We start from the raw sequence: 13,086 nt of genomic DNA, 5'->3' as shown, positions 1-13,086 counted from the left end.
AAGAGCTCATAAATAGCTCGTAATTCTGCCGCAAAAACCGATTCAATATTCCTATTTTTAAGTAGTGGGGGGGGGGCTGACTCAGCCCCCCCACTAAAGTATTAAATTCCTGCTCAGAGGAACGAGCTCAAAATTTTTAGTTTGCGGAATATGAAAGCTCATAAATAGCTCATAAATCAGGGCTATTTGTTTTTTGATTTTTGCAAGTGGGGGGGCAGCTCAACACGGGTAAAGCTGAATGCTAAGATAAGTTGTATTTGTCAATTGCAAAATGTTTTAGATATTTAAATTTTTTACTTTATATTATAGGACTAGCTCTCAATTGTTAAATGAGAGCAAGTAATTTTATTTTTTTGTTGTTGTTTATTATGTATTTACCAACTTTGTACCTACTAGTACTAGATCTTATTTTGAATTGTTTTTATAATTTGTGTGACATTTTAATTGTATCATGTACTAATGGACTTCGGTCCGTCAATAAATAATAAATATATGTTAATAATTTTCAAAACAAATACAGATGAGGACATAACAATGAGGTCTGGACAAGATGAAATAGAACAAGTTCATCATTATATATTATATATCTGGGCCAAATTATAAAACTTAACAAGGAAAACCAAACAGCACAGATCAAAAGACGATTGGTGTAGGCATCATGTGGCTCACATGTATGCCATCTGCACAGAACGTATTAAGCACTACAAGACCCCAATTTGAGAATAAACACAAAATTGTAAGTTAATTTTTACAAATTATAAACAATTAAAAATGTTGCCTTATTTTGCTGTTTTTAGAGCGACAAATTACTTGATTTAAAATTTTTTTTAAGGTTTTTCTATGTCTTAACAGATAAAATATTTAGGTACTTACAATATAACTTTTTAAAGGTACAGTGGAACCTCGATAAGTCGGATTAATCGGGACTGCGGCCAATCCGGGTTATCGAAAATCCGGGTTAGCCAGAAAATATGGTAAAAATTAATAAAATACGGTACTCTTACAGATAAACTTAATTATAATTGCCAAAAAAAAATGAAATACTTATGTCCAGTAGGTATATCTAAATTACGTACAGTTGTATACATTATTGTTTATTTCTCGGTAAAAAAACTCAGTCAAAGTGAAAACATTTTTATTTTATCTGATGAAAATCGATCCGAGTTAGCCGGACTTCCAGCTTATCGGAGGCCGACTTATCGGGGTTCCACTGTACTTTCAAAATTTTTTTTTACTAATCACAGCAAACTGTTATTGTTTAAAAAAAAGTGTGGAAATTTCTGCAGAAAATAACATCATGCATAAACCTGTACAACACACACCTGTGGTCGGCACAGAGCATACAAAGTTGAGCACCCCATAGTGGTGTGACCAGCAGTGAATGAGTTAAATGAAAAACTCAAATTTGATAAAATCCTGAAAATGGTTAATTTGTGCTTATTTTCCTGGAATAAAACATTAATAACAGAAAATACAATTTACATATTTTAACATCAGTATCAAAAATTTGATGGAGGTGATGAGTATTAAATGAAAATTCACTTTTTGTATAAAACTTAATAGGTGCAAAAACATATTTTATTTTTAACAACTTCATTGACCCAATGGCAGCCAGATTCTACCCAGATTCAGATATACCTATTTAAATATTACCTATATTACCTTATATTATTATATACCTATTTTAATATTAAAATAAGATCCTTGAATCACATATGATTCATTGGATAATAAAGTTTTAATTTATTGACTAATACAAGACATCATCACATATCTAAAAGAAGTTGCAAAAAAGTAGTCCTCAAAAAAGAGTTATAATATATAATACTTATATAAAACACTTAAGGATATAATACCTGACAATTTATTTTTTATATTGCAAGCTCTACAAAATGGTTTTGGTCAATAAGCATTTGTATAGCTACTGCAATAAAGATGCTGCTAAATGCCAGTTTGTTCTATTTATTTTAGAAAATGTTAGTTTCATTTGTAAAAAATAAATTGTTAAATATATTAAGTAATTTAAACAAATTACTTAAAAATACATTTTTCTCATAATCATTTTTTTACAGATTTTGGCATACAACTTGAACTCGTTTTAATGGCAATAAGTAAAAAAACTATGTTTTTATATTCCCCTAAATTAAAAATATATTAATTTTAATAATCATGAATTTCAGAATAACTTTTTATTCTTAATTTCATTCACTCTTTTAAAAATAATATTAATATATTTATAAAAAATGATAGCTATGAAATAGATGAATAGATAGTTATGAATAATAAGGAATTATTATTTTCAATATGACCCTATATATTGAAAATAATTTCTAAAAGTGTCCTCTATCTGGTAAAATTAACATAGAAATTGAAAAGTTGGTGTTACTTGTTCTAGTTGTTGTTGTTGTACTATAAAATAATAATATGATTTCAAATTTTAAGCACAAAACAATGTTGATTATACAGTGGATCCTTGATTATCCGTCTCTCCCTTAACTGTCACCACTGTTAACCGTTAGGGTCCGTACATAAGTTGTATTGACTATACATATAAGCAAAAATTGAGTCATCATTTCGTTTTGTTTGAGCATTGCGATAAGTCAAACGAATGGTTAATTTGTGATGACGAAGCAAACAGCTATTGATTGCTGACAGATGATCGATGAAATGGCAAAAGAGGCAGACGAAACAGATTGAGAAGCTGACACAGACCTGGAATTTGACAGTGGCGATGTCATTGCAAATTTGGGTAAAGAAGCTAGAAAAGCTGCATCACACATGCAACAATTCATCGAGTGGTATTCTTGACTACTTGAGATGAAGAAGCCAATAAAGTAGATTGTATGATCTTACGCCGATTAAGAAATTTAGCCGTTGCAAAATGTGAAGCAGCAGTAAAACAAACAAAGATTTCCATTAGATTTTATCCAAATTGAGTTGACTTTACAAACACAAATCCCTTTCATATTTTCAAACAAAACATACAAATAAAATTTGAGAGTTGTACTATGAATTTTTAATTTTTTTTCTAATGTTCTGTTAACAGTCTTTTCGATTATCTGTCATACCCTTGGTCCGGTGACCTGACGGATAATCGAGGTTCCACTGTACTGTGATCTGATTCTAATAATTCATTTTTATGTCACTCATAACTGGTTTCCTCTTAGTATAAGTTTGCAAAAAACTGCCAACCCTTACTTAAGTACTCTAAATTTCAACAATTACAATCAACCCTTTGATTGTTCATACAGTATAGTTTAGTATAGAACAATAATATGTGCAAGGAACTGTGTTGCATTGATAATTTCTTCTGTAAAATCATGAAGGAAACATTTCAACCATTGAAAGGTTGTAACCAACAAATCCACTTTTTCAAGGAAGTAGAAAAATGTTCCATTTAAGTAATTTTATGAGGAATTATCCTAATAATTTTTTTCATTAATTTTTAGATCAATACTTGATCTATAAAAATGGATAAACAAAAATTATTAGATCAATGATTGATCTATAAATTGATGAAAAAAATTATTAGCTTAATTCCTCATAAAATTACTTAAATGGAACGTTTTTTCTACTTCCTGAAAAAAGTCGATTTTTGAGTTACAACCTTTTACCTTTCAACCATCGATATGCAAGTAATGAATTAGCAGTAAATTGAGTAGTTGACGAAAGTAAATGGCTGCATTGAAGGTCCGTGAACTTAGCCCGAAAAAGTCGGGAAAAAAATGTGATCGATGGCATTCGATTGTCCATTGATTGTCCACGTTTGTCCACCATTTTATTTCGTTAGTCCACCCATCAATTCTTTTTTATAAACAAAAATTTTTTATCGGGCTAACTTCACAAATCCACAAATTTTCGATTATTTAAAAAAACTCTTGCTATATTGTTTGTCCATGTTTGTCCACCACATATTTTTTTTGTCCACCCTCTGATATTTTTAAAATAATTTTTTTTTATATATTATTGCTTACGGATAATAGGACAGTACCGCCGAAAAAGTACTTCAGACATTAGAATGAATGTTTATGCGGGAGCAGAATCTTAACTACCCATTTGTCTACACCCTCGCAGCGTTTGTCCAACCCCTTAATGTGCAAAACAACCCCCTTGAAGACTTTAATTTATTTTTTTTAATTCTCAACCCGGGCCAAATCTACGTCCGCTTAAAAACGCATTTAAACGTTATTTCAGGTTCAGAATCACAACTACCCGTTTGTCCACTCCTTCGCAGCGTTTGTCCAACCCCTCAAAGTGCGAAACCAACCCCCTGTTATTTGTAATTATTTTTTTTATTTTTTAATTCGGGCTAACTTCACGTCCGCTTAAATGCGTGTTTAAACGTTAATTCGGGTTCTCTTAAATGGGTATTTAAACATTAATTCGGGGGCAGAATCCCAACTACACGTTTGTCCACCCCTTCGCAACTTTTGTCCAACACCTTAAAGTGCGAAAACAACCCACTGTTATTTGTAATTATTTTTTTATTTTTTAATTCGGGCTAACTTCACGTCCGCTTAAATGCGTGTTTAAACGTTAATTCGGGAACAGAATCCCAACTACCCGTTTGTCCACCCCTTCGCAACGTTTGTCCAACCCCTTAAAGTGCGAAACCAACCCACTGTTATTTGTAATTACTTTTTTTTATTTTTTAATTCGGGCTAACTTCACGTTCGCTTAAATGCGTTTTAAACGTTAATTCGGGAAAAGAATCCCAACTACCCGTATGTCCACCCCTTCGCAACGTTTGTCCAGCCCCTTAAAGTGCGAAACCACCCTCCTGCAGATTGTATTTTTTTATTTCTTAATTTGGGCTAACTTCACGTCCGCTTAAATGCGTATTTTAACGTTAATTCGGGGACAAAATTCCAACTACACGTTTGTCCACCCCTTCACAGCGTTTGTCCAACCCCTTAAAGTGCGAAACAACCCCCCTGTTAATTGTAATTATTTTTTTATTTCTTAATTCGGGCTAACTTCACGTTCTCTTAAATGGGCATTTAAACGTTAATTTGGGGGCAGGATCCCAACTACACGTTTGTCCACCCCTTCACAGCGTTTGTCCAACCCCTTAAAGTGCGAAACGACCCCCATGGAGATTGTAAATATTTTTTTATTTCTTTATTCGGGCTAACTTCACGTCCGTTTACACGGGTATTTTAACATTAATTCGGGTGCAGAATCACAACTACTTTATCGCACTTTAACGGGTTGGACAAACGCTGCGAAGGGGTGGACAAACGGGTAGTTGTGATTCTGCACCCGAATTTAATGTTAAAATACCCGTTTAAACGGACGTGAAGTTAGCCCGAATTAAGATATAAAAAAATATTTACAATCTCCATGGGGTGCTTTTCGCACTTTAAGGGGTTGGAGAAACGCTGTGAAGGGGTGGACAAACGGGTAGTTGTGATTCTGCACCCGAATTAATGTTAAAATACGCGTTTAAGAGAACGTAAAATTAGTCCGAATTAAGAAATAAAAAAATATTTTCAATCTCCATGGGGGTCGTTTTGCACATTAAGGGGTTGGAAAAACGCTGTGAAGGGGTGGACAAACGTGTAGTTGGGATTCTGCCCCCGAATTACCGTTTAGATACCCATTTAAGAGAACGTGAAGTTAGTCCGAATTAAGAAATAAAAAAATAATTACAATTAACAGGGGGGTTGTTTCGCACTTTAAGGTGTTGGACAAACGCATCGTTTTAATGTTAAAATACCCGTTTAAACGGACGTGAAGTTAGCCCGACTAAAGAAATAAAAAAAATATTTACAATCTCCATGGGGGTCGTTTCGCACTTTAAGGGGTTGGACAAACGCTGTGAAGGGGTGGGCAAACGTGTAGTTGGGATTCTGCCCCCAAATAACGTTTAAATGCCCATTTAAGAGAACGTGAAGTTAGCCCGAATTAAGAAATAAAAAATAATTACAATTAACAGGGGGGTTGTTTCGCACTTTAAGGGGTTGGACAAACGCTGCGAAGGGGTGGACAAACGGGTAGTTGTGATTCTGCACCCGAGTTAATGTTAAAATACCCGTTTAAACGAACGTGAAGTTGGCCCGATTAAAGAAATAAAAAAATATTTACAATCTCCATGGGGGTCGTTTCGCACTTTAAGGGGTTGGACAAACGCTGTGAAGGGGTGGACAAACGTATAGTTGGGATTCTGCCCCCAAATTAACGTTTAAATACCTATTTAAGAGAACGTGAAGTTAGCCCGAATTAAAAAAAATAATTACAATTAACAGGGGGGTTGTTTCGCACTTTAAGGGGTTGGACAAACGCATCGGAGGGGTGGACAAACGGGTAGTTGTGATTCTGCACCCGAATGAATGTTAAAATACCCATTTAAGAGAACGTGAATTTAGCCGGAATTAAGAAATAAAAAAATAACTACAATTAACAGGGGGGTTGTTTCGAACTTTAAGGGGTTGGACAAACGCTGCGAAGGGGTGGACAAACGGATAGTTGTGATTCTGCACCCGAATTAATGTTAAAATTCCTGTTTAAACGGACGTGAAGTTAGCCCCGAATAAAGAAATAAAAAAAATATTTACAATCTCCATGGGGGTCGTTTCGCACTTTAAGGGGTTGGACAAACGCTGTGAAGGGGTGGACAAACGTGTAGTTGGGATTCTGCCCCCAAATTAACGTTTAAATACCCATTTAACGACGTTCTACACCTTCGTTGCGGGGTATGCCTCTCAGAGGAAAGGGGGGAAACTTATATGCAAGCGAAAGATACTCAAATCAGATGTTTCAGTATTGAATACTTTATAAAAATAAATTATAATAAATTACGGAAATTACGGAATTAATTATAATAAATAAATAAATGGTACGGTAAACAATCCTCATTTTTTAATATGTTATTCCTTACAAAAAAACCTTTAATTTAAGCACAAATAATTAAAAATCGTAAATTTGGGTCAAAAGTTATTAACTTTTTAAGATTTCCCATAAGAGCCCATGTTAAAACTTAACTTTGACCCTTAATAGTAATTAAATGGCACGGTAAAACAATTTTTAAAAAATCAAGTCTTAGTTTTTTGACGTAAACTAAAACATACTAAAATTTCATGAAAATCCTTAATTCTTTGCCGAAGGTGTAGAAAGTCGTTAAGAGAACGTGAAGTTAGCCCGAATTAAGAAATAAAAAAATAATTACAATTAACAGGGGGGTTGTTTCGCACTTTAAGGGGTTGGACAAACGCTGTGAAGGGGTGGACAAACGTGTAGTTGAGATTCTGCCCCCGAATTTATGTTTAAACACGCATTTAAGCGGACGTGAAGTTAGCCCGAATTAAAAAATAAAAAAAATAATTACAAATAACAGGGGGTTGGTTTCGCACTTTAAGGGGTTGGACAAACGCTGCGAAGGAGTGGACAAACGGGTAGTTGTGATTCTGAACCTGAAATAATGTTTAAATGCGTTTTTAAGCAGACGTGGATTTGGCCTGAGTTGAGAATTAAAAAAAAAATTAAAGTCTTCAAAGGGGTTGTTTTGCACATTAAGGGGTTGGACAAACGCTGCGAGGGTGTAGACAAATGGGTAGTTAAGATTCTGCTCCCGCATAAACATTCATTCTAATGTCTGAAGTACTTTTTCGGCAGTACTGTCCTATTATCCGTAAGCAATATATTATATATAAAAAAAAATTATTTTAAAAATATCAGAGGGTGGACAAAAAAAATTATGTGCTGGACAAACATGGACAAAATTTGTGGAGTTGTGAAGTTAGCCCGAAAAAAAATTTTTGTTTATAAAAAAGAATTGATGGGTGGACTAACAAAATAAAATGGTGGATAAACGTGGACAATCAATGGACAATCGAATGCCATCGATCACATTTTTTTTCCCGACTTTTTCGGGCTAAGTTCACGGACCTCTGCATTGACAGAAAAGCTGGTAAGAACTAGACTATTTTGTCCAAATAACTCAAATGATAACCAAAGATTCCCCTGTAAAAGCCATATAAAAACAAAAAAATAATTACAAAAGACAACAAACTTGCTAAATGGCAGAAGACTCAAACTAAAAACCATTAGGATGAAAATTTATAGGTAAATTATATATAAAAAAAATATAGAAAGGCCCTTTCTATCTTCTGTCTGATCTGATTGTCTATTTTATCTGTATTCACAGTTTTAATTTCATAAAATTGTTGTAGATCAGCAGCTATATGAAATTATATAAAACTAAAGACATACTATCTTTGATATTGTATCATACATATTAAACAGTATACAATACAGAACAAAATTTTAAATAAATAAAAATATACCCATTATAGCAAATTTTGCAAAAATAGAAAGATTATGCTGGGTAGGCCACCTTATAAAAATGGATAATAACAAAACACCTAGTAGAAGACAGTGGGGACGTCAGATTTGGATAGACGAAGTGAGAACCTTCACTCAAGAGAAATTGAGGGTAGATAACTGGAGGAGAGCAGCCAACGAAATGGATGTTTGGAGGTGGATGCTGGACGAGGCCAGGGCTCAACTTGAGCCCTATAGTTCGATTGGATAGAGAGAAAAAATATATCGTCTGTGATGTGACAATACCTCCTATCTGACAATACCGTGAGTTGTTTAGGAGAGAAGAAAAAGTTTTTTTAAAGCCACCTCCTGTTTTTATAAGATATTTATTGATTTGTTTTGTAGTAAATTCTACTATGTATTTACTATATAATAAGTCAAAACTTACATATGAAAACAGTAGGTGACCCTAAAAAAGGTGAGGAAGTAAGGTGAGGAAGTAAGGTGAGCAAAGGTAAATATGGAGAAGTTAAAAATACACAAATTTCTATAAAATACAACAGGGAAATATGAAATCACTACAAAGTGAAGAAGAAAGATACACATAGAGAACAGTTTAGGTGAAAATAATGAAAGGGAAAAAATTTTCTGGTGACAAGCCCAGCAAGGATGGAGACAAAACAGTGGTTTTCTGATATATTTCATTTCCATTACTTACATTGATGAACTGGTATTTGATATCGATAGTGACAGTGATCATTCTGAAGTGTACTCCATGCTATACAGAATATTTATAACCACTATACTAAATTTACAATCAAGATGCAGTAGAAATAAACACACCAAGACACATTAAATGCTACTAGGAGCACTACCAAATCATAATTTACAATGTATATACATTGTAAATCCCAAATCATGATTTCCAAAGTTTATACATTGTAAATTATGATTCGAGAGTTCTCCTAGTAGCATTTAACGTGTCTTGGTTTGTTTATTTCTACTGCATCTTGATTGTAAATTTAGTATAGTACATTCCCTAGAACTCCAATCCACTGAACTTATATTATTTTTGCCATCAAATAGGTATAATTTTCATGTGGCTAGCAAAAACATTCATAGGGTTTATCATTCCTTCATATATTATGTCTAAGTATTCCAAATTATAACAAAAATCTCAAAAGTCATAAATAAAATTTATGTACAAAACTTTTCATGAGGATGATATTTGATGAGAAAGGGACACTACTAAGTTTTATTCCCTAATCTTAATAACGTTAATTCTAATATGTAGAAATCATGTTAACTATCTATGATATTATATCATATTATGGTTGTTATAAGTTGCGTTTTTAGCAAAAGTACTTTAATAAAACAAAAATTAAACTTACGTGGATGCATTTGCTCTAATTAAAGGTGGTGGAGCATAATATGGGCGCATTCTATTTGTAGCAGATGGGTATGTGGTCCGAACTGCACCACTAGCAGTTCTAGGTTGTTGACTTCCATGGTATGATGGTTGTCCTCCTGCCATCGTGTAGTTGGGATTGTACATATTATGCATGTTGTGCATGTGACTATTTGGCGCCTTTGCTTGGGTAGCTGGCTTTGGAGATGGTGAGGGGTGTGTATTTGGAGGTGCAGTAGGTTGTCGAGTCCACTGAATCGTATTATGAGTAGGATTTGATGTTTTACTAATAAGAAGTTGTGATTCAAGATTTTTCTTAGGCCAGTAATCCTCAAAAATTGTTCCTGGAGGGAAATAATTCTTAATATCATTTAAGCTAATGACTGAACAAGTTTCATGGGCAAACAACTCATTCCTAATTCCCTGCACTTTACAACAGAATTTCAAGTAGGCTAAATCCCAGCCTTCTAATTTATCTGCTCTCTGGCGAAGATTGTCAGTTTCGCCTTCGAAATAAAAAAGAGGTACATATTTTAGTTCATTGTATAAGGTGTATGGTACCACTGATTCCTTATTTATTCGAATGAAACCACAACGGTCCAGGTTCTTCACTTTTTCCGTATCATTATTGCTTAACTTGGCATAACAATGTCCTAAGAACTGATAAAACTCATTACCGTCCACTAGTCTAACTATTAAGTCCCGGGATGTAAACTGTTCACGGCCGAACTGGTAGTCACAATGTTTAAAGTTTATTTCATTTAATAAACGAGCCTCAGCTTCAGTTATATAATAACTTCGAATATTTGTACAGTTGTACAAGTCTTGATGTAGAAAATTTAACAGTTTATTTAACACTTTCATTTCTACCATTCTCACTGCACAATACTTTTCACCAGATCTCATAATATAGGGAATGTGGATTTTACCCATCATTGTCCATCCAAACCTACCCTTCTGAGACTCTTCATCAATATTTTTGGTATCTTCAGCACCAGTATTGTTTTTAGGCTTAGATTTGTCACCTCCACTTAAAAAATTCAAAAGGTTTATATTCTGAGATTGTGGTTGATGTCTTTGGGGTGAATTCATTTTTACCTTATTGGCCTCCATAAGTTTAGCAGCCAATTCCCTAATCTCAGCTTCATCCTGCCGTTCTTGTTTCACATTCATGATGGATTGAAATAAGTACCAGATATTAGAAACTAAAAGATGTGTGTCTAGCAAGTTCTGTCAAAACCTTTCTTCTAATATTCATGATTTAAACTTACATGTGATAAATGGTAGTTATTTTCATTGTTTACACATTAAAAACAGTATATTTTCTAATCTGAAGAAGTTTATGAAATTTTGTTTACAAAAGCACAAATGAGGTTAAGGAGGATTATTTGTCTCCTGTTTTAGCGGCCATAACGAAACGAAAAGAAACATTCGGTGTTTCACTGTATTATTGTTAGTTCTTGTAAACTTTAAAAGCTGATCAAACTATCTTCAACTGATACTGAAGTTCACTTGATTTCTGATTTATTTACATATATTTCAAAGAACTTGAGTTTTACAAGCTTTATTTAGAAAGACGGCGCGTTATTGACACCAGCATACGATTCCGTGTACGCGAATTTACCGAATACCGAAATGTTCGTTACACTACCTACAAGCAGTGTTGGCTATATTGGTGGCGCGAGTATTGCTAACCTCAGTTCAAGGCGCGAAATATAAAATGGCTGCGAACATATCCTTCACTAATCGCCGCACTTTATGTGGTGGTTAGTTCACGTGGCGTCAGAATGTTCATGACGTCACGAGACCTAAATGGAGGCTAGGTACAGTGTTTCCAAGGTCTTCCAACTTAACTGTATTTCAAGGATATTGTTTTTAATAAAATTTTCTTTTTTACATTAAAAGGACTTTACACATTAGTAATATTCCAAAAGATCTTCATATTATTTATATCCCAAGTAATCATGAAATAATAATACAAATACGAAACGTTGTAAAACTGGGTTCATGTAATAGTGACTATTTTTTTCTGCTTCTAGGTGAAAGTAGACCTTATGTTAAGACTCCGTATGGAAAAAGGACATTTCCTAACCCGCTATTATGACCATTATGTTTATTCAAGGTTAAATTTTCTTTTGTAATACCATTTTTTAATTTATGGCATTCCCAAGCATGAGACTAACTGAGTCATGAATAGCATATTAACAAATTTATATATTCAGGAATCGTGGAAATATCCATATTTTATCTGCCTAATCACTCTATAACAAGATGGCCGCTGCGCTTGCGCGATTTTTGAGATTTGCATATCAATTTTAACTTAGGCATTCCAATTTCCGAACCTATTTTATGGAATAATTTACTTCCACTAAATCATTTTGATATGCCTTGTATTTAAGATAATCTCAACTTCAATTTTTTAAATATAATTGAAGCTTTATCCATTCTCCACTGTGAAAGTAAATACTATAGATGTAAATAAGGAGCAAGCAAACTCCTTGGTGGGAAGGAAAACTGAAAACTCTTTCTGGGTTGCCAACAGTCATAAAATATGACAAGAGGGGGGAGAGGACAGAAATTTATTATTTCAAGGCTGTTGCTAGGCTGTTGTGTTCACCTTTTTTATACTGAGTACTCCAACGACTAACTTCGGCACTGTTCGGAGCATTGAACCGCTTGGATGAAAGTTTGACTTCTCGCCCTGTATATGGAATATGCATTTTATTGGGTTGAAGAATATTATCCTATATTTTAGATACAAATGATTAAATACAATAAGATTATGAAATTGTATTAGGATATGAAATTTAGATAAAAATAAAATAATGAAGAATAGTAACTTTTAATGGGAAATACTTTAACTTAAAAATTGTAAAAATGATATATGAAGTATATAGGGTGATTTGGCTAAACTTAATATGAATTGTGGTAAACTTGAAAATGATTACAATTGAAATGTAGTTTTATATTGAAATGTTGAATTATATTTGAAATATAAGTTTTTTGGATTATGCCGAATAAAATAGATGTATAATAATATATTTGAATATTTTATGAGTATGAGCAGGTATGTTCATTTAGTTACAACGGTGGATCCAGCATTGTTAAGAGGGAGGGCCGATGGGCTAAACTTCTAGATAATAATAATATTCATATGTAGGTACTCGCAAAATATAGACAATACAAAAGTATGTATTGATAAAACTCAAGAATTAAATAAAATTAACTTGGTAAGAACGTAAGAAGAATTACAATACAAATGTCACAAACATTTTCAACGAAGTAGATATGAATTGTATGATAGATACCTATCAATATCTCAAAACTCTAAGCGATGTTTCACATTATAAGAATTTCAACCGTGCGATGGTTAAAGTCTACATAGTGGCTCGAGAATCTTTCTCCTTCACCGCTTG

The 13,086-nt window shown here is 33.4% G+C and overlaps 1 protein-coding gene across 2 annotated transcripts in view; it reads right to left on the bottom strand.

Annotated features, from left to right (window-relative positions):
* LOC114339461 (uncharacterized) overlaps positions 1 to 11,377 on the bottom strand; it is a 255,414-nt gene extending 244,037 nt beyond the window's left edge. Inside the window, exon 1 of one of the 2 annotated variants that reach the window (XM_050641520.1) lies at positions 9,654 to 11,377. In XM_050641520.1, coding sequence (XP_050497477.1) covers positions 9,654 to 10,843 — 1,190 coding nt within the window. In that variant the 5' untranslated portion in view covers positions 10,844 to 11,377. The remainder of the gene's footprint in view (positions 1 to 9,653) is intronic. The other variant, XM_050641521.1, reaches the window with a different exon arrangement.
* Between the last annotated feature and the right edge of the window lie 1,709 nt (positions 11,378 to 13,086).

This window comes from Diabrotica virgifera, chromosome 10 (genome assembly GCF_917563875.1).
Source record: "Diabrotica virgifera virgifera chromosome 10, PGI_DIABVI_V3a".
NCBI classification, from domain to species: domain Eukaryota; kingdom Metazoa; phylum Arthropoda; class Insecta; order Coleoptera; family Chrysomelidae; genus Diabrotica; species Diabrotica virgifera.
This window is presented reverse-complemented; position numbering and strand designations above follow the sequence as displayed.